The sequence below is a fragment of the Typopeltis vanoorti genome, chromosome 6 (genome assembly GCF_054136105.1).
Source record: "Typopeltis vanoorti isolate ZY-2024b chromosome 6, IOZ_Tvanoo_1.0, whole genome shotgun sequence".
Lineage (NCBI taxonomy): Eukaryota > Metazoa > Arthropoda > Arachnida > Uropygi > Thelyphonidae > Typopeltis > Typopeltis vanoorti.
The window spans coordinates 511892-535471 of record NC_143554.1 but is presented as its reverse complement, the minus strand read 5'-3'; the positions used below and the strand labels follow the sequence as shown (position 1 = coordinate 535471).

Below are 23580 nucleotides of genomic sequence, written 5' to 3'. Positions count from 1 at the left end.
AAAAACACTTACACACAGAGCCAGAGCCATTTGTTCTAACGATACAGCTCTGACCACTGAACTCCAATATCTGTGCTACAACGGCTACAATCCCTACAAAATAGATAAAGTACTACATAGGCCCATTACTCTGCTCTCCCCTAATACACAAGAATACAACATGACCATTTCTATTCCCTATATCAGAGGTACATTGGAAAAGATAGCCAAAGTATTGTTGAAACATGGCCTTTGCACCACTTTCAAACCTCATGTCAAGCTGGCAACTCTGATCCGCTTGCCTAAGGATAAACTTCTACCCTTTAGCACACCCAGGAGTGTATGAAGTGCCTTGTGACTGTGACTTGTCCTATTATGGGCAGACAGGAAGATCAGTGAACATCCACCTGGAAGAACATGAAAGATACATTCGCTACTATTACTATGGCAAGTCGGGACTGGCAGACCACGCTTTGGACACTCCTTCACACAGGATTAGATGGAGGAAAACGAATGTGCTATTTAGGAGTCGTTATAGATCTGAAAGATTATTTTTTGAGTCAGCAATGGCTTTGAAGAATTCCCCCAACCTTAACAAATATGGTTGCATTAATTTGCCAAAAATTTGGGAGACAGTTATCCTAAGAAAAACTCCTGGATAGCTGCTGTTTTTTTTTTTTTTTTTTTTTTTTTTTTCCCCGTTAGAGGGCACCAAAAAAATAGGACTTTAGATCTTTTGTCTTTTACATTCATATTGTTTCACTCACTCACTGTCGCGTTTACAAGTGTGTTGTGCTCTGATGATGCTGAGTTGAAAATCAGCGAAATATAAGCATTAATAAAACATCTTTGTGATTAAAGTGTGTGTGTGTGGTGTTGTTAATACCGTGGAAAAAAAGTCATGAATAACCATCAACACCTAAGCTTATCTGTTAGATTGATGATTCTGCACGGAGAAGATATTGTATACAAACCACGAAGGTTCAGTAAGTTGAAACTGAAATTGTCCAGAAAATTGCAGAGGATGTTCAGTTGTTTGCAGATGATGTGAAGCTGGGAAAGGTTATTAGTAATAGTGCAGATGTGGTAGCTCTGCAAGAGGATTTGAGTAAGCTAAACAGATGGTTGATGAATGGGATTGTCGGTTGAATGCAGCAAAATGTAAGGTCTTGAGGATTGCTGCAATACTGAGAAAGACGCTGACCTGCAGAGATAAAGAGTTATTTTTCCGTTGTATAAGACCCAGACCACACGTAGACTATTATTCTCAGATATGGTCCCCAGGATTTGAAGGGGATAAATTAACTGTGGAAAAGGTACAGAGGTGGATAACAAAGATGGTTTCAGGATTGTACAATGTTAGTTATCAGGATCGACTGAGGGAATGTGGACTGCAGAGTTTGGTGGATAAAAGAAGGAGAGATGATATGATTGAGACTTTTAAACTGTTGAGAGGTGGTTACAGGGTTGACACTGGGGGAATTCTTTCGCTTGGGAATGAGTGATGACAAAACACCATCCCTGCAAGTTACGAAAGGAAGCTGTGAACAAGAGGATGAGGAGTAGTTTATTTGCATGGAGGGTGGTTGAACCATGGATTGCATTGTCTGATAGAGTGGTGAGAGTGAGAACGGTCAATGAGTTTTAGGGGTGGTATGATAGATTTTGTGTTTTCTAGAAAGGACCTCCTGTGATGAGTCTTTTGACTCCATGGAGGCCTGAATAATAATAATAATATTAATAATAATTTGTTTCTCCTGACAGTTTCCATCTCATTTCTGAAATACCCAAGATGTCGCATCTGTATTTCTTCTTGAAATAACTGCAATTTTCTAGTTACCCATAGTGTACAGACATTCCATGGCCCTATTGATATTCCATCCTTTAGAGACTTGAGTTTGATTTTTTTGTCTTTGTTTTCAATAGCTGATTTTTCGAACCAACTCTGATTGCTCGATTGGGGATGTTGACCTTGTTTTACTTGCTGACGTCTGAGCTGACATGAGTCTTTTCTTTTGTTCTTTGGCATCAGATTTCAATCATATCTTTTTTTACTGTCAGCACATTGACACTTATCTGACAAACCTTCAGTCTTCCTTGAAGAGCTCAGAAGAGATGTAAAAAGGAGCATATAGGTTACTTCACATGCAGATTTTATTTGCATACATTTGGATAAAGGATGAAACCAAGAATATAATTTTTTGGAATCTTTAATTTAGAGTATCTTCTTCTTATTGTGCTATCTTCTATCGAAGGTCAGCGACCATCTTGGCAACAAACCGCGCTCTTGTGCTAATCTGAGCAGTTGTGCACTGTTCTTTCCTGTCCATGTCTTGATGTTGTCAAACCATGATATTCTTTTTCTTCCTCTAGTTCCTTTGCCATCAATTCTTCCTACCAAAATAGTTTGTAGAAGTTGGTATTTGCTGTTTCTCATGATGTGTCCAAGATATGATGTTTTTCGTTTCTTGATTATTTGTACAAGATGTTTAGCTTTGCCAATGGATTTTAAGACATCTTCATTGGTAATTTTTTCTGTCCATGATATCTTTAGCATTCTTCTGTATAGCCACATCTCAAAGGCTTCGATTTTCTTGATGGTTGTCGCCTTCAATGTCCATGTTTCAACTCCATAGAGCAGAATAGACCACACGTAGCATTTCAGCATTCGGCATCTGACTCCCATGTTTAGGTCTTTATTGCAGAATAGTGTTCTCATTTTCATGAAGGACTGCCGTGCAACTTCAATCTTTGTCTTTATGAACAGTGGATCCCACTGTTCATTAAGCCAGCAACCAAGATATTTATATCTTGACACTTGATCAATATTTTTCCCATTGAGTGTCAGTTTCATTGATGAGGCTGGATGTTTGCTGATGATCATGTATTTTGTCTTGTTGATGTTTATATTTATTCCCATTCTTTGGCTTTCTATGTATACTCTGTCAATGAGTTTTTGGAGATCCATAATGTTATCTGCAATTAGCATGGTGTCATCTGCATATCGTAGGTTGTTAACAATCTTTCCATTTATTGTGATTCCCTCTGGACATTCTTCCAATGCTTTTTTAAAGATCACCTCTGCATATATGTTGAACAGGAGTGGTGAGAGCACACATCCTTGTCTCACTCCTCTTTTGATGTTAATATCACTGGTGATAATGTTGTCTAATTGAACGGTAGCTGACTGATTCCAATACAGATTTGTTATTAGTCTTATGTCTTGTTCGTCTAGCCTTATTTGTTGAAGGATTTCTATTAAGTTGGTGTGTCTGACTTTGTCGAATGCTTTTTCAAAATCTATGAAACACATAAAGACAGATTTCTGTTTTTCTATGCATTTTTGTATCAATATTTGGGTACAGAAAAGGGCCTCTCTAGTACCAAAACCATTCCGAAAGCCGAATTGTGCTTCACTTAGAGTTTCTTCACTTTTTCTATAAATGCGATTCTGAATTACTTTCAAAAATATTTTTAATGTTTGGCTCATTAGACTAATAAGTCTGAAGTCACCACAGGAATTCGCTTTGGGTTTCTTTGGGAATATATGATACTCAAATTGGCTCAAATGTAGATTTGAGCCAATCTGATGGAAATTCATCACTTTCATATATTTTATTAAATAGTTTTTCAAGAAGTTTGATGTTATCTGGTTCTATTAATTTTAAAAATTCTGTTTGCACACCATCTGGTCCACTGGCTTTTCCTGTTTTACTTGTTTGTATAGCATTCTCTATTTTGCATTTCATGATTGCTAGTCCTTGAATGTTATCTTTTATATTTATAGGCTTCTGTCTAGTATCATTGAAAAGTTCTGTTACATATTTTATCCAAATCTGTGCTTTATTCTCTTCTTCTAGAACTATTTTTCCATTTTCGTCTCTTAGAGACACTATTTGCTTTTTCCTCAGTTTTCCGGAAATTTCGTTGATTTTCTTATACAGATTGAAATTATCATGTTGTTTCTGAAGCAGTTCAATTTTAGTACATAAATTTTTCATCCAATTTTCCTTGGCTTCTTTTATTTTTTTCTTGATGATGTTATGTGTTTCTGTATACCTGGCTAGGTCTTTGTTTTTATACATTCTTCTTGTATCAATAAGAGAAAGAATCTCATCTGTCAACCATTCCTGTTGTTTTATATTATTCACATAACCCACTTCTTCAATACTTGTTGTTACGATGGCATTCTTTAAGCTATTCCAAAGAGATTCCACACTTTTATTTTCCTCTATGTTAATCTGTTGTAATCGCAGGTTAAGCTGTGTCTTGGCACTTTTATTTATGTTCGGGTCTTTCAGTTTTTCTACATCAATTTTCTTTTTCTTCTTTTGTGATTTTTTAGCTGATTTTAATCTAAGACGTACTTCTGCAACTATGGGATTGTGGTCTGATGAGATATCTGCTCCAGGATAAGTCTTTGCACTCTTTTTACTACTGTGGAATCTTTTATTTATCAGTATATAATCAATTTGATTTCTGACAATATTATGTTGGTTATCTTGAGGTGATTTCCAAGTGTACAGTCGTCTGGGTGGAAGTTTAAACCAGGTATTTGCTATTGTTAGATCTTCTTCCTGACAGAATTGGACTAGGCGATCTCCTCTGTCATTTCTGGTGCCTAAGCCATGTTCGCCAACAATTTCTCCATCACCCCCTCTTCCCACTTTTGCATTAAAGTCACCCATCACTATGTTTATATCATGTTTCTTTGTTAGGTTTTTAATCTCTTTTAGGTGTTCATAAAACTCTTCAACATCTTCTTCACTTTTGTCAGCTGTGGGTGCATAAGCTTGGATGATATTTATGTTAACGGGGTTTCCCTTAAGTTGTAACAGCATTATCCTTTCAGAAAATGGAATCCAATTTATTACTGATTTATTGATTTCTTCATCTACTATTACAGCTACACCATGTCGATGTTTGTTCTCATCATTCCCAGAGTAATACATGTCATATTATCTTGTTGACACTTTCCAGATCCTGGCCATTTTGTCTCGCAAATTCCCAAAATCCGGATGCCCAGCCTCTTCATTTTTCTTGTGGCAATTCTTAATTTGCCAGCTTCATACAGAGTTCTGACATTCCAAGTTGCAATTTTAAAAGTGGACACCATTTTGAGCCCGGAGATTCTTCGCACCCCTGTCCCATTTAAGGGACGCCGGGAACTTGGGGCCAGTTGTAAGGGTTTGCTCGCCATGGTGGTTGTTCTGGAGATAAGGTAGAGCAGTAGTTTCTCCATTTGCTTTCTGCTCCGCAGTATTACAGACGTACACAATATAATCATATTGCCATCTGCAAACCTCTGATCACAAGCTTTTCTGTCATCATTTGACTTCAACCTTGTGTCAGTACTGACAATGCTGCTTCCCAATGTCAGGGGTGGTGACCCCAGCAGGTACTTATTTAATGGCGGCACTACTCGCCATGTCACTGAGTTGTCATTGGGCTTTGTGAGGTTTTAAGTGAGACAGAGTTGCCACTTCTGCTCCCCCACGCCCTGATAGCTCAGTCGCTGTTGGTCCACGGCTGCTTATTCGCCAGATTGCCCTGCTTATATCGCAGCTAACCTCCATATCTGGAGGCTGTTCCCCGATCCGCCCCCCTGGGGACGCACCCGGTAGTAGTCAGCTCTGCCCCGGGAATTTAGAGTATAATCAAGTGAAAAAACTTTCAAAAAGAAGTATTTGGAATTAAGGGTGTTTGATTTTTTGCATTAATTAGCTGAAGTTAGCCAGAAGTTATAGGTATTAGTGAGACTTGGTTGATGAAAGATGATATGGTCATAGGGATAGAATGCAAGGCCTATAAGTATTTTTAGATAGGACAGAGGGAGGGGTTTTTCTAATTGAAGCAAGAGTAGAACAACATCAGATGGACAGGAATGCAGAGAGATGTTCATTTGAGGATGTCTGGTGTGAGAGGGCAGATAAAATATAGGCCAACAGGATAAAATATATAATTGGATTCTGCAATAGGCTAGTGGGTATGAGGAAAAATGTAATGCATGCATTGGCAAATTAGCAGAGTGACTGCAGGTTGAGTAATTATTATTGGGAGATCTCAGCTATGGACACATATTGGAAGGAAGAATTATCACAGGGAGGGAAGGAAATGGGATTTATATGGCTTCTTTATCTACAAATGTTCCAACAGAAACTGTCAAGTCAGGTAGATCAGATCTCTCCATTTCTTTCAAATTCTTTCTTTGTGAACACCATTCCATTTCAGATTTCTTCTTTTCTTGTTCTCTTATATTGTCACTCCACCTTTTTCCATGGTCTTCCTCTTGGTTTCTTTCCCTTAAATTTCATTTCACACATTCTTCTTGGCATTCTTTCTAAATTCATTCTCGTTATATTTCCAAGTGAGAGTTGATAATGATTTCTTCAACACTGTCTAGTCCCAACCCATTTCTAATGTCTACATTTCTTATTCTATCTTTCCTTGTTTTTTTTACCAACATTGTCCTCAAAATGTTCATTTCCATTGCTTGTATTCTACTTATGTTTCATTTTGTTGGTCTCCATGTCTGCTGCATAAGTCAAAATGGACAAAAAGTAATTTTTGTTAATCAAAAGCTTGCACTTTAGTGGGACCTCACTGTCCCAAGCTACATTAATTATGCTATTAAAAAAGGTGTGGCTCAGTGAAATCTTCCTCATTATATCCAGGTCTAAACTTTCATCAACAGAAAGTATACTTCCAGATAGTTCAAGTTTTCACTACTCTTCAAGGCTTGCTCATTGAGTCTAACATTATTTACATTTACATTTTCTCTACAATTTAAAACCATGCTCTCAGCTATTAATATGCAACTAATAGTTCTATGTCGCACTGTTCCATTTGTCCAATTTCTTCCGTAGTGCTTCTTTTGAATGTTCTCAAATCACTACATCGTCTTCAAACATAACTGTTTCTGGTCATTAACTGTATCGAAGACACTGTTCATCACCATAGCAGCAGTGGAGATGCTTCCTTGTTGCAGTCCATTTATTAAGTGTAAACCATTCTGAATTAACAAATTTAGTCTTCACACAGCGCTTAGACTTACATACATATGTAAATCTAAATATGTATGTACATACATATTCTTTATCATGATTATTTCTTATTTATCTATGCCTGTCTTTTCCAAACTTCCCCAGACTTTTTCCTGTTGAACATCAAAGGCTTTTTCCAAATCAAGAAATGGCATAAATAGGCTTTTTCCAAATTCCCAGTGTCTTTACATAATTTCTATTACAGGAAAAATCAATTGATTGCTCTTTTCTAAAAAACCAAACTGCTCTTCTCTTAGACCTTCCTCTGTTTTATCTCATTATTGTTGCCATGTAGAGTGGCACAATAATGTTATTGTAATACAATAATGTTATTCTTCTATAGTTACTACATTCCTTTCTTGAGCCTTTTTTATATATTGGAACAATAATCTCCTTGGTCCAATAATCAAGTATCGCCTTCTTTCACCAGATCAGTCTAAAGATATATGGGTGATTTTAATTATGGCAGTATAGATTGGAATGAAGAGATAGCATTTGGGAATAAGGAAAGTGAATTTCTCCAGTTCTTGAGAGATAACTATCTCAGGCAGCACATAAAGGAAGGCACGCGAGGATCAAGAGTTCTAGATCTGATCGTTTCATCAGAGGATGTAATTGTTAGAGGGGTTTCCTCCAGTTGGTGAAAGTGATCATGAAGTAATCACCTGTGTTGTGGCTAGTCATATGCAGGCTTTTGCGAGGAAAGGATATATGTGGAATTATAACTGGTGATTATGACAAGCTTAGGAGACAACTTCGAGCTATAACATGGAACGAGGAGTTGAGCAGTAAGGAAATAAATGCTGCATGGGAACTTACAAAGAAATACATAACAGCATCAATGTACGAATGTATCCCAAAGGCCAAAAGGCTGAATAAGGTAGATGTAAAATGGATGAATGTGGAGCTTAAGCATGAAATCTGGAAAAGTAAAGTACTTTGGAGGAAGTACAAGATGAATAATGGTAATCAGTCACATAAAGAATATAAAGAACAAGCCAGGAGAGCGACTCAGTTAGTAAGGAAAAAAAAAAAATAGAGTATGAGCAGAAATTTGCAAATCAGGCTAAGAAAAACCCTAGAGAGTTTTTTAGATATGTGGCTAGTAGAAGGAAGAATTATCATTGAAAGATGAAGTTAAGGGATGAAAGTGGTAGAATGGTAACTGTTGCAGAAGACATTGTTGAGGTATTCAGTGATCAATTTATAAGTGTGTTTCATCCTGATCAGGGTGGAATCATGAGGAACTTAAGTGTAGAGGACATAGGAGAGGATAGCTTAATTGTGAGTGAGCAGGAGGTGTTTGAAGAAATAAATAACCTTGATGTTAATAAGGTGATAGGATTTGATGACATATCACCACACATCTTAAGGGAATGTTCCAGGGAACTGGCAGTATCATTGGCATGACTGTTTAATAAGAGTTTTGCAACAGCACAGGTTCCAAGGGAGTGGAAGGAGGGCAAAATTGTTCCACTGCATATAGCCGGTGATAGGGCTATAGCTTCAAATTATAGGCCGGTCTTTATATCTGAAGTTGTGGTGAAGGTCCTGGAGAGATTGGTGAGAAGTACGATACAGAAATGGGTTGATAACAGCAGCATTCTCTGTGGTTATCAGCATGGGTTAAGGGGAGATCATGTTTCACTAACTTACTTATATACTATAACAAGGTGACAAATCCCTTGGACAGAGGAGATGCATATACAGTGGTGTACTTGGATTTTGCAAAGGCTTTTGATAGACTGCCACATGACAAGCTCTTAAATAAATTGAAACAGATAGGATTGGATAACAGACTTTTATGTTGGATCAGTGACTGGCTGATATGGGGGTGCAGTATTCAAAAGAGAAAGATCACCAGTGGTGTGCTGCAGGGATCAGTTTTGGGGTCATTGTTGTTCAGTTTGTATGTTAATGATATTGGGTTGGGTTTAACTAGGTTTTGAGATTTGGTAAGCAATGATGGGATGCAAAGTATACACTTGGTAGGGAAACTTTAACAGAAGTAGAGGAGATGAGAGATCAAGGAGTGATGGTGGACTAGGACCTGAAATTCAGGGGCCACATTGCACGAGTTGTGAAGACATCACATCGAATAATGGCAATGATGTGGAGAACCCTGACATGCAGTAATAGAGAGGTTATGATTCCATTGTATAAGGCCTTAATCAGGCCTCATATGGATTATTGTGCACAGATTTGGTTACCAGATTTTCATGGTGACGAGAATATGTTGGAAAGAGTGCAGAGAAGATTCACAAAGGTAGTCAGTGGTCTTTGGAATGTAGAGTACAAAGACAGATTGAGAGAATGTAAGTTACAGAGCCTCGTGAATAGGAGGAGGAGGGGGGATATGATTGAGACATAGAAGCTGGTCAGGGGTTGTTATCAGGTAGACTTTGCTCACACCCTCCTTATACAATTTGTGAGCAAAGCCATGAGAAGCAGGTTCTTTGCATGGAGAGTGGTTGGTGAGTAGAATGCATTGCCTGAGTGTGTGTTGCAGATGTGGACACATTGAATCAGTTTAAGACATGGTTGGATGAGCATTGTATGCAATAGTGAGTACCTCCCACAATGAGTCTCTGATTCCATGGAGGTCAAATGTTGATAATAATGCTAATAATAATGCTAATAATAATAATGATAATAACCATTTGAGTCCTGTACTATCAGAAACTGACAATTTCAACAGGCAAATCGTTTATTCCTGGGGATTTTCCATTCTTCATCTTATTTAATTCTTTTTCAATCTCCACCAGACTTATTTCTTTATTATCTCTTTCACCACCATATCATTTTACTTTATTTTACTATGGCTTTCATCTTTATTTAACAGGTCTCTAAATTAATGGTACGCTATTATCCTAATCTTTCTTCTAGTAGCTACAAGATTCCCATCCCCATTTATGAAAAAACCTGGTTACTAACTTCATCTACTGGAAGCAGTAAATGGACAAAAAAAAAAAAGGCTCTTTCTCTAATTATAAGCATTTCTATCATCATTTGATCTCATCTTCATAAACTTCCAAAAAGCTTTATTTTTAAACTTGAATGCTTCTTTAATGCTCTCATTTCATCAGTGTTTCTTTTCCTTTTCTGCTTCCACTGTTCTTCCATACACCTTTTTTTTATTTTCTGTTTCCATCATTGCATCTTGAAATTTTTCTCATTCCTCGTCTATGTTATCTGTAGTTAACTCATGGTCTTCATCTGAGAAATATAAAATTTTGTCAAGCCACATCGAGGCTATAATAATCAAGGTAAGACATTACCTTATTGTAGGCCTGATGTGGCTTGAAAAATTCCATATTTGAGCTCTGGTGCAGGGTTTCCAGATTATGTAAAAAAATAAATAACAAATAATAATAATAATAAAAATTCTTAGTTCATGTATACTACTAATGTACTAATAGTTTATAACCTTTATAAGGAGAAAAAGTTTATACCTTTCCTGGTTGGGAGCCACATAAGAAGAAGAAAAAAAAATTGTTTGGCCATTAAGTCTAATATATTAAGGAACAATGGGATGGATAAAAGATAGTTTTTTACCAGTAAATGTATTGAAGTGTATAGATTAAAAGTGGATAAATTATTTAAAAAAAACTACATCTTTGTACAAAGAACTTATCAAAAAAGGCTAAAACCTTATGTCAAACCACCCAGATATATGGGGTCCCCAAAAATTCGCAAATCTATTACCTCTTTCGTCGAGTAGTTGACAGCCCTAACTACAAACTGGCCAATAATTTATCCACATCACCCCCCCCCACACACACACAGAGGCACAGGCAACTTTCTTTCATTTATTAAAAATTCTTTTCAACTTAAAATATTAATAATAATAATAATAAAACGTTATCCTAACGACATCATAGTCTGTTCTGATCTCATCATAGTCTTCAACTGATTCTGACATCATAGTCTGTTCTGATATTACTTCATTGTTTACCAGTGTACCTTTGGCAGAGACCCTTGACATTATTATTATGTTACACCTCTAGGGAGTTCAAAGACTCATTGAGGGGAGGGCACCTACTCTACAACTCTGTCTCCACCACTCCACCAAAGCCATCTATCGCCCACTACATTACAAAAATGAATTTATTTCTCCTCACTCAACTCTGCTAACATTCCAATCATAATCTTCGCTCGCCTTCTCAAATCATCATTATCATACCTGGGTAGTGCACTGACTATCCTACCTACAATACTATTATCTTTCAATCTCCTCCTTAACGGTATGCTGACATCCATCCTTACATTCTCCTTGTTACAGTCAAGTCATTTGTGCCAACTACTGCTAACAACTCTTTTGCTCGCATACTCCACTTTTCCAATGCTTAAATCATTCTGCTCATTCTATCTCCGAGAAAACAAACTTTGTGCACCTTTTCACTCGCTACACTTCTAACCATTGAATCTCCATACAGGGCTACTCTCATTACAAAGGCTATCTTTTAACTCATTCTTCCTCTCACTTCCATTCAAATCTGTAATTCTCCTCAATTCATACCTCATATACTTAATCTCTTGTCTTATCTTTGCCAGCCACCCATTCATCATCATCATCAATTTCCTGCCATGTACCCTCAAGGGGTGTACAGGATATGATAGTACTACATGAAAAAATTACATCATTACTAACTTCCTATCTACAATTTTCCTCCAAATCAATCTGTTACTTGTCAAGACTCCAAAATAAAAAATGATGGTACAACATGACCACACATTCATTTCTTCAATTACTTTCTTGCTGCCATTCATTCATTCCAATCATATTCTTGCTACTTTGCATGTTCCATTCTGTATAGGTGACCATACCACCTTAAAGTGGCTCTGCTTAAACATTCTTGAATGCTAACAATGTCAAGTTCCTTCCTAATATCTTCATTATTATTTTTATATGGGTATATTAATGGAGTCAGTACTCATCAATGGAGACCCACACTAACCTTTATACATACAATATATATATATATATATATATATATATATATATATATATATATGAAAAATATTATTGTTATACAGTGGTATCTCGCTAATCCGAACTAATAAAAACCGTGCTTGTTCGGATTAGCGAATTTCCCCCTAAGAGACAACAATAACTACCGTTTAAGACAAAAATAATCAGATTCTAACGGTACATCAATGATAGAAACTGATAGCAAAAAAGCTACTATACTGTAATGTAAAACAAAAAATAATACAGTACATAAGTTTATTTTAGTAAAAAATTTAATTTCTTGTACCTGTATTGTTGAGGATTCTGTTTTAATAAAATTGCATAGTTCAGTACGTAACTTAATTTGCGTAAAAATATCACTTTCTTGTACACAACACAAAAAACGTTTCACAAAATAACACACAAAAAGCGGTTTTTATTTCTTTGTCACTGATTTTCTTTTGTTTCTTCGAAGCTAAACCTTTTCGAATGCTTCTTCTCGGAGCTGCATTAGCAACAAAATTTTGTGAAATGGCGTATCATTCTGCTTAGCACATTCTATACACATATTAAAACTGTCAGCTGCCTCTTCATGTTTTACTTTTTTTTTCATCGAGTTTTTCATTGTTATCATTGTCTTCTGATTCATTAGAAGATGACGATGATTCTACATAATACATCATAAACATGTAGCGTCATATTTATAATTTCAGCATCTGATTTGATTTCGATTTCCCTTTCGGTTCTACCTGTAATCCATTCCATAACATCTGTTTGTGAAATTTCATCATCTGGATTTATATTTTTAACCAAATTTTGCACGTTTTGAATTTCCTCTTTTTGTGTATATTTGTGATTCATGCCGACAATACAGTATAAAAAAGCAAACGTGAACACACAATACATCAAAATAGGCCTCCAGTTTAACCGTACAATCGACAGTATGAAAAAAATTCTGTACTGTAATAATAATTAAAATAATAATTATTATATCAAAATAATAGTACACAAAATAATAATACGTAATAAATAACACTTTATTTTCTTTCAAACCGCAGTTCGGATTACTGGAGGGTTCAGACTAAAGAGGTTCAGATTAGCGAGATACCACTGTATATTATGTTTATTGTTAGTGTGTTTTTTTAACATCCAAGTAATCCTTTGAGCTATTTTACCAACTTGTGTGATATGCTCTCTAAACTTCAACTCTAAACTCTTTCACTGTCAAGACACACACAACTAATTCTGGCAAACCATCACCTCACTCACCACTCTCCAAGGAAAAAATCATAGTCTCCACACTCTTATTAACCATACTCTTATATAATTTCCAGGGGTGACCTCTAGTTCTCGCTCTCTTCATCATGTATTGAAAATTTTCCTATGTCAATCTTATAGAACCCCTTTAATAACTTATAATTTCTGTTATAAACCCCTCTTTTCTGCCTATCAACTACACTTTTCAATCCCCACGCTGTCAACCTATCCTCAGCTTGGTAACTCATATGTCAATCTTCTTCAACTCCTGATCCCAAAGAAACCCAAGTGACCATATCTGGGCACAGTTGTCAAGATTCTGGCAAATCATAGCCTATAATTATAAAATCAAATAACAACTTCCCTATCTTTATTGTTAGTGTGTTTTTCAACATCTAAGTAATCCTTTGAGCTATTCTACCAGCTTTTGTGATATGCCCTCTAAACTTCAACTGTCTGTCCACCATTACTCCCAAATTCCTATCCTCATCAATTTCTAGCACCATCAATGCGATACATAGCATGTAACCTTTTCAAACTGAAGTGCATAACCTTATATTTTGCAACATTAAATTAACAATCATTATCTTTCATCCACATGTCAATTTATTTAAATTTAAGCCACATTTGTCCCCTGATATATTTGAATTATTTTGATTCACTATTTACCCTAGTTATTTTTTATGGAAAGGAAAAATATATAAAAATCTAGATGGGACTTCAACGGGTTTCCCTTCTTTTGTCCTGCTAGCCAATTTCTATATGGAACATTTTGAAAACCAAGCACTCAACACTAGTGTTGCCAAATGAAAATTACTAAAAACAGCTAAATCTTAAAAAAAAAAAAGAGCTAAAAAGGAGTTAAAACTCAAAATTTGAAGCTAAAATTTTAAAAGTAGTAGCTGATACTTTTAAGTTACTTACTTTATTCAAGTTGAAGTGATACTTGCATATAAGTGGCGCTAAATACATCTTCCATATGGTTTTCTGTGCTAAATTCACCCATGTTCTCACTTAGATTTTCAGCTTTATTATATGTGGCCATGGTTTCGATATTACTCATTGTAGATGCTGATAAATGATAGTCTGTACTGCACTTGTTGTTACGCCTGAGGCCATATTTGACTGACAAAATAACTGTCAGCATTGGCAATTCCATCTTATTTCTTAATTTAGTTTTAACTGTGTTCAATTTCAGCATTAGAATTTGGCAGTATTAATAAATTTATTGCACACTGAGCAATTTCTTTAAATGGATTCATCTTTATATTCTCATACTTCAGTCCAGAATAGCTCATGTTTTCTATATTTGTCCATTTATTTAAGTGGATAGTATTGTACTGGTATTCAGCAGCAGCATCTTTTTCTGTTTTCCGCATTATTTCTAAGATGGGAGTAACAGGTTCTTTTATATGTTTTAAGGTATTGTCAACAGAAAAAGAAGACATCATTCTTAAAATATTCAAGTTTTCAGGCAACCTTTGCTTAAGCTGTTTGAAGAGACCAAGAAAAAACTGTCTTGCTCTACTTCTAAGATTTCACTCATCATTTTGCATTATTTTCTTTTGCATCATCAGCTCTGAAATTTTTCTTTCAAATCTGTAACCAAGATTTGGATTGGGATCCAAATAGTCATCAATCTTTGACTCTAGAGGGTCGACTATGGATGATGGTAGCACTAACATATTAGCAATAGAGCAAATCAAAGGAGAAAGGGTCTTCAAATAATCTCATCTTATCCGCACAGTTAGATTCGGAAATTTTGTTAACTTGATGAATGAACTAGAACAGGATGCAAAAATAAAAGGTACAACAAATTCCTTTCATCTTTGTACATCACCCACAAAATTTGAGCTTTGTAACATTTCTCAGTCACGCTCACGACTTCGAAGTGAAGTTTTAATTCCAACCACTGGCTAAGAATTCTGTCTACTGCAGGTTCAATGGAGGGCTGCCTTGTTGCACAATTGCTTACAATTTTCAGAAGAGCATCATTTTTGTTCATAGTTTGATACAGCTCTTTGCATGCTATTCGTCTTGAAGAAGAATGTGAAACCCACTTATACGTTTTGGCAACTATAAATTCTAATTTTCTTGGGAGAGATTCTGCATGTGAGACATTGCCAGTTGTAATGAATGGCATACACATCTAATTAAAATTAAGGAGGGAATATATGCCTTCAATTGTTCATAAATGCCATTATTGACAACAACCATAACACCAGCGTTGTCTGTACCAATCGCAGTGAGATTTTTAATGTCCAATTTCTTGGCCAAGAGCTCTTTTTTCAGTGCAGCACAATACCACTAGTGTCACACATTTTTCTAGAACCACCATGCTTAGAAATGTATGCATAATTTTGTTGAATTTCTTGCTATAATAAATGATCACCATTCCTAAAATCTTATTCATTGTGATATCATTCGATTAGTCTATTAGCAAGACGAAATTTTCATCTCCAATGTCCGCAATTAGATCTTCAAAATGCTCACTTAGAATATTCTTTACAATTGCAGAACACTTAGCTCAGTGCATTTTTACCTTTGGCATCATTTCACTGTCTGGGATGATATTTTTGGAAAAGATCTACTAGATGATCACAGCTGTTGAATGATGAGTGACAAAGAAATAATGCTAACCTACATTCAAAGTTAGCGGTCTCATCAGACTTTTTCACAAGCATATTTGTAATAGGAATAGCCTTATATAGAACTGCAGCAAGATGTTTCTTAGTTTCGCTATGCTTTACAAGCTGACAATATTTAGCAGCTATATCACATCTGCAAAACTTACAGTGGCCTTTTGTAGCATCACCAGGAACTTCACACAACCATTTACTAAACATTCCCATTTGCAACCGCTCCCTCCTAAATTTTTGCTTGTAAGCTTTATTTTTCTCTTTACTCATTTTTGAAGAAGGGTATACAACTCTTTACTGCAACGAATTACGATCAGTCTTTGTAAACTTCCCACTCGCTATCATAACTACCAACCAGAACACTGTGCAAAGACTAACTTATAGTGGTGCTATCAACTTTAAGGCGACAAAATGGCAGACTATTGGGCCATGTGACTGACTGACGTCATCATGCGTTTGAAACATGTACAATATGCTCCCACCAAACGTACAATACAATTCCTTATCAAATGTGAACATCTGGAAAACTTTTAAAACAATTTCTTTAACAGTAAGTTATAAAAACAACTAAAAAGAGCTGAAACTAGTTCTGAAGGAGCTAGATTTGGAGCTAGGTGCTAGATTAAAATTTTTGGAGCTAGGGAAGAAAAAAAAGAGCTAGATCTAGCTCCCAAATAGCTAACTTGGCAACACTGCCCAACACAGCTGCACTTAAATCAATGGTGTGGCTACACTATGGATGATGCTGTTTGGCCTTAATATCCCTCCACAAACATTAGATACATTTTTAGTGCATTTATACAGCCAACATCCAAAAATAAACTTCATGGTAGAAAATGAAGGTAACAATTATCTCCCATTTCTGGAAACACTAGTGACATGACATTCTATTTATAGAAAACTCACATTTGCAGGGATGCATTTATATAAGTAATCACACTACCCCACCTCCTAACAGGACATCCTCCATGTAAATGCAGAACCAGAGTTCAAATGATACATCCTTTGAAATTGAATTTAGATATCCTTATGATGCTCTTTTAGCCAATAGCTAGAACCCCTTTGTAATAGATAAAATACTGCATATACCCTCCTCCCCCCAATACACACCGAAAATACTACAAAAAGTCAAAATGGGGAAATAAATTAAAACACTATGTTTATTTTTGAAGTAAAACCTTAATTCCAACATTCTATAATGTAATTTTTCTTGCTTTTCCGTTAGCAAAATCATCAATGACATTGTCGAAGTCTATTTCATCACTCAGTTGCTGTTCTATAGACAGTATGGCAAGATTTCTTAAACGCAAAGTGCCGCCTTGGGCAGACCCCCCCCCCCCTCCCCCAGCTATGCCACTGCATAACATCACAGCAAAACTATTTCCATCTCTTATATTAATGGTGCATCAAAAAAAATAGCTAAAGTTCTTCATAAATATAATCTCCATCCACTTTCAAAACCACTCATTCAGTTAAATACCTTCATCCATTCCAAGTACTGGCTTCATTCTGTTATGCTGGAGTGTCAAATTCCTTGTGCCTGAAGTTTAGCTGCTTTGGACAGAATGATAGATGGGTTAACATTTGCCTTGAAAAACACCAAAATTATATCCCCTATCATGTGTATTGCAACTTCAGGATTTTCAGATCATGCTCTGGTTACCCCCTTCACATAAGATTAAATGGAAGAAGATATCTGTGTTACATAAGTTGCTATATATAGGTCTGAGACTCTATTTTTAGAATTAGCACTGTCTATAAACATCCTACCCCATCTTACCAAGTATGGCTGCTTTAATTTGTCTGGGAGACAGTCATTCTGAGACCAAATAGCCTAAGTTCTCCAAATTCACTTTATAATTATCCAGCCCCTGGAGGGGTACCATGCTAGGACATTAGTTCTTTTTCAGTTATAGTTTGAATTGTTTCTGCAGTAATCTAGTTCAGTGCTATGTACTCACCCATTGTAAATCGTGCTCTGAAGATGCTAAGTAAAAAAACCAGCACAATATTAGTAAGGCCAGCCTAGACAGTGATTTCCTTATATTTCATATTTTGGTAAAAGCTGAGAAATAAACGAGATCTGCCTGTATTGAGTGAGAGAGGGAAGAAAAGGAAATTTCATTTTAATCTTCTAAGTAGAGGGGAGCATGCCATGTGTTTTTAACATATAGACATGGCATGCTTCCCTCTTCCTAGAAGGTCTACTCTAACTGGCTGTGTTGGAAGGAGAAACATTATTAGCTCAGAAGGATTTCTTTATAAGGATTTTTTTTAATAGAAAGTGAGTTATTTGATCTCATATGGGTAGAAAGTACAAGGTTCTGTTTGAATCTTGAGTTTAATTTCTGTCAAACAGAAAATAAATTGCCAGAGTAAACCCATTAAATTGTACAGTTAGCATTTTCACTTTGAAAGCATAAATAATACTGCTTTTATTTATATCAAAATTTTATATCTCATTATGAATAGATAGTTCCCAAGATGGTAATAATCAAAAACCAAGCCGACATAACAGTGGAAATACTGTTTATAATGCAGGAAGCAAAAGCGGTAGTAGACATGTTAGTGGGGGTGGTGCTAGTTATGGAACAGCAGATCGCATGGTGGCTGATACATCAGGAGCCACAGAAGATGACTCTGATACAACAGAAACTGATCATGACAGTACACTTACAAATATAGCTACTAGCATGGTCAATGTACAGGGAGATTATTTCTTTGGTGATGGTGACATTGATCATTTAATAGGATTTGACTACAGTGAAATAGCAACTTTAAATAGTGTACAGGACTGGACTCTCCCTGCTGAAGCTTTTCAACCTCGCCATCCAATTCGAGAATGCTTTCCACCTCCTGAAATTACTAATGATCCTAGTTCTGTTACAAGTGCCTGTGAAGATGAGACTGAGGTAGATATGACTGCAAGTGATGTAGAAGATCAAACAAGGAGGTTAGCAACATCTGCCATGCCACCTTTGCCATCTTGGTGCTTCACTGACCTCATAGTTGATTTATTGCATTACCATGCTTCTCAGGTAAGATATTTTGATAATTCAGATGTTTGATTACTTTTTTAATAAAAATACTTATTGCAGAGATCTTTACTGTTCTATATCTCAAATATCTCCTATACATTAACTATTTATGTATATATAAATACATTAATAATCTCCATATTAATTTTTGGATATATGTTTTTTATTGCATAAAGCCTTTCTGCACTGATCTGTATCTGTCTTTATTATTATTATTATTATTATCTGAGACCTACAGGGAATCGAGGACTCATTAAGGGAGGCTATAAATCACCCAAACCAGCTGTGTTATCCTCCCTTAAATTCATTCACACTAGATGCATTCACTACCCCTAAAAGCAAACAATTCCACTCACTCACTCACTGTTCTCTGCGAGGAAAAATCTAGCTCTTATCTAGCTTTTCTTGACTGTGAACAAACTTAACTTCCTTGGATGTCCCCATGTTCTCTCTCAACCTTCCACATAATGAAAAATTTCATCAGATGCTATCCTATAACACTCATTTAACATCTCATATTACCCCTCTTTCTCCTGTTTACCACAGTCTGTAATCTATGTACTCGCAATCTATCTTCATAATCTTAATCATATAATCCAGATATAATTCTTTGTAACTCTTCTCTGCACCCTTTCCACAACTTCTTAATCTCCTTGGAACTTGGGAGACCAAATCTGCACACAATAATCCAAGTGTGGTCTTATCCAGTACCTCTTAACAGTATTGTAGGCCCATGGGAAAAGCAATGCACTGGGCCCCTCTACAGGAATAAAAATGTAAACAGTCAATAAAATTAAGCCCATAGATTTCTTGGTACTTTTAACAAAATCAATGTTTAAACATAAAAAAAAAAAAAAAAAAAAACATACTCTAAAACGAGGATTAATCAACACAAACTTTTACTGAGAATTGATTTATAATTGACTTAAAGTTAATGGTCTTCAGGATGTCATTTACTTGCACATGAGTGAAAGCCAGTTCAAATGTTGCTGCCCCCATTGTGCTGCAAAGCTGATTCTTTGTGAGCTCCAATCTTGAAAATGAAAGTTCACCTGTACTGTTGGTCACCATCATGCACATGAAAACTCTGAGTGCAATCATTGGGAAACACAGATTTCAAGTTCTCCGACATTTTCTTTCTATACAATGCAGGGAGAGTCTCACAGTTTTCATCAAGAACCATGTAGTGTTTGAGACGCTTGCATTCATTTAGAAGGTCTCCATAATCAAGGTCTTTGTGATACACATTTGCCAAATGTTCATACTTTTTGTTTAGCTCATCAGAACGAATTGTTTTCATTTGACTGAAGAAGGAAAACAGATTTCCAATCCATGAATAAGCTTTTGCACATTTTGTGAGGTCAGAGTTCAGAGAGAGTCCAGAACAGGGAGGAATGTTTCCATCTGGAACTTTTCACTTTTGTTTAGAAGCATCTCTTCTTCTGATTCATCATTTCCAATAAGATGTACACTTCACTTTTGTTTCCATTTCTTCACATCACTGTAATCTGAATCTGGATATCTATACCTGGCCTGCAGTTCATATTCACTAAATTTGTCTCTAATTTCCTGAAGATACATTTTCAGAGACTCAAGAAGATTCATGGCAGCAAATATGTCCACATCTTTTGACTGCAGGACTGTACTTGTTTTGTTCACTCTTTCGAGAATGTCGTTCCAAAGAATTTGCAGAAATATCGTTTCCCCGTTCCCCATTTTCTTGCTCAATCCTTGCCCCTCACCTTGCATTCACTTCCTGGTCACTGTCAGCTGATACGGAATCCAGTGCATGTCTAATTTTCTCAAACCTCATTGCAGAGCATGGACAGCATCAAAATGATGACCATCTCATATCAGACAGATGCTTGACCTCAACATGATCTTTTCCTAATGATGATGCCAAAACATTCCATCAATGTGTAACAAAGACGCTGAACAAAGTCAAAGAATTTTTGCTCATTTGCTCTTTCTCCTCTGCAGCTCTTTTCCTCTTCTATGCTTCACTCATAAAAGTACGCTTCATTTCTGCTCAAAGGGTTATCCACCTAGAAAAAAAAAAATATTTTTTTAAAATTTTATTTATAGTATAGTAAGAAAAGTATTTAGTTATTGACATATTGCATACCATCTCCAGTTCTCTTTCTTAGCTCAGCGTTCCAGTGAGAAGTCGAGTAATTTATACAATCTGCCAAGGGATCTCTCGTGAACACTTGGCAGTGGGCCCCTGGGAAACTGCCCAGTGTGCCCATGCCTTAAGATGGCCCTGATCTTATCAAAACCCTATAAAGATGCAAAATAACTTCCTTACGTGTCAAGGTTCGCTTTAACATTGCAATTATCCTTCCAACTTATGTGACCTTCGAACTTCAAATTCCCATCTACCAATATGTCAAGATCCCTTGCCTCATCAGTTTCTTGTAGCATAACCCTGCTAATATAATATGCCGCTGGAAATCTAATCACGCAGAAGTACTTAATTTTCCACTTACTAACATTAAACTTGCAGCCTATTCAAATCATTTTGTAAGTGCTGAAAGTAGCATCCCTGATTGCCCTACCTATCTTTGCATCATTGGCAAACAATGGCACATCTGAGGACTCTTCCTGATGTCATTATGTATAGACTTAACAGTAATGGCCCAAGGACTGACCCCTGAGGTACATCATGGTCACCTAATATCTGGTAGATTCACACCCATTGTATACCACTTTTTGATATTGGTCTGGCTCCCACTGATGAGACCTCAATAAAGGGTCAAAACCGGTTTGGGTAGTGGCCCCTTGCCTTAATGCATAGCATTATACATGTCTGCAAGGAGATGTGCTTTGCATTATGGGAGATACTAAGACAAATGATGAGAGCTTAGTCTGCCTTTACCACGAGTCGCCTCAGTCCTGAAGATACTTCAGGTGCAAACTTTGCTTACACTTGGATAAAGGATTAAACTAAATTTATTATAGTCTAACCAAGTGAAAAAACTTCCAACAGGCTGATATTCCATTTATCCCTATAGACAAATTCCTATCCAGGTTATGCAACAGCTCTTCAACCTCATTTTCATGCACATCTAACTCTTCATTCAATGTAACAGTAGCACTATGAACCATGTTACATACGCCTGATTGATATATAATGAAGAATTATGGTATGCTTTCATTTTTTTTTTAGGTGGAAGATGAATTTCATCACCTGGTGTTGAGGCCACTGTCCCACTTACTGGAGGCTTGAAGCAGCTTGAAAAAGTTCCATTTTTGATTGCCAGAGCAGGGTTTCCAGATGTTGTAAAAATAATAAAAAAAAAGTCCAAACAAAATATATAAAATTGATAAAAATGGGGGGGAAAAAATCCTTAGCCCACAGTACAAATGTACTATAGGTTTACTAATAAGCTTTTTTGGGTAGGAACCACATAAAAAAAATAATAATAAATAGAAAAAATAGAAAAAAAAATTGATGCCAAAAATGAATGTCACGTAATGTTTCCATGATAATTTGAAAATCATAGTCTGTAAATCTTGATCTCTATTAACAGAGTACAGCCAACCGCTTCTATAGCAAACACCACTATAACAAACCACAGAAAAACAGTCTCGATCCAATATGTTTTTATCAAAAACTGGGATTTTTTTAGTCATTTAAATTTTACAAAAACAATGATAGAAAAAGTGCTGCTCAGATGTCTTCCTTGGGGTCTTAAAATTACCTATCTGTTAACAAGAAAGCATGGAATATAATTAAATCTGATACCAAACTATTAATGGTAAACAAAGAACATGAGATGTGTAGGGGATGAACATCATTATCTATTCTCCCATAGAGTTATTAGATTTGTTAATGAAATAAAGAGCCAAAAGGCTTCACTTCGCTGATTGTAAAAATTATTTAAATTAAGGGGATATTTAATCCCACATTATTTCAGAGTCGAATAAGAAACTCTAAGATAGAAATCAAATCAAAGAGTTTCATGCCGAATATAGCAAACTATAAAAGTTCAGCGAGTTCAAGCATAAGCAAATACCTGGGTGGTGCAATACCGGGCAACTCGTAGCAAAGGTGGATAAAGCTAGGATCGCTATTCTTAGTATTTACCCTAATGTAAAACTCATCCCCTAGGAGATGTATGTTGTTTTACATTAAGGGAGATGGGTCACTATCTCCCTTAATGTAACCAAATCTGCACACAATAATCCAAGTGTGGTCTTATCCAGTACCTCTTAACAGTATTGTAGGCCCATGGGAAAAGCAATGCACTGGGCCCCTCTTTCAGCCTTTATTGAGGTTCTCATCAGTGAGTAGATAGATCAAATAATACCAAGATTGTAGCGATAATAGCTCTAATACTTTACAGTATGAGTTGTCAAAAAGGTGCTCAGATAAATTAATGAAATAAAGAGCCAAAAGGCTTCACTTTGGCGATGTAAAAATGATTTAAAATAAGGGGATATTTAATCCCACATTATTTCAGAGCGAATAAGAAACTTGAGAAAATACGAGTTGCCCAGTATTGCACCACCCAGGTATTTGCTTACACTTGGACTTGCCGAACTTTTATAGTTTTGCTACTATATTCGGCAAGAAACTCTTTGATTTGATTTCTATCTTAGAGTTTCTTATTCGGCTCTAAAATAATGTGGGATTAAATATCCCCTTAATTTAAATAATTAGATTTGTT

At 36.0% G+C, this 23580-nt stretch overlaps 1 protein-coding gene across 1 annotated transcript in view; it reads left to right on the top strand.

Annotated features, from left to right (window-relative positions):
* Positions 1–23580, top strand: part of Wdr24 (WD repeat domain 24) — a 351891-nt gene that overhangs the window by 252696 nt on the left and 75615 nt on the right. Inside the window, exon 9 of the mRNA XM_090393912.1 lies at positions 18342–18907. Within this exon, the coding sequence (XP_090250038.1) occupies positions 18342–18907 (566 nt within the window). The remainder of the gene's footprint in view (positions 1–18341; positions 18908–23580) is intronic.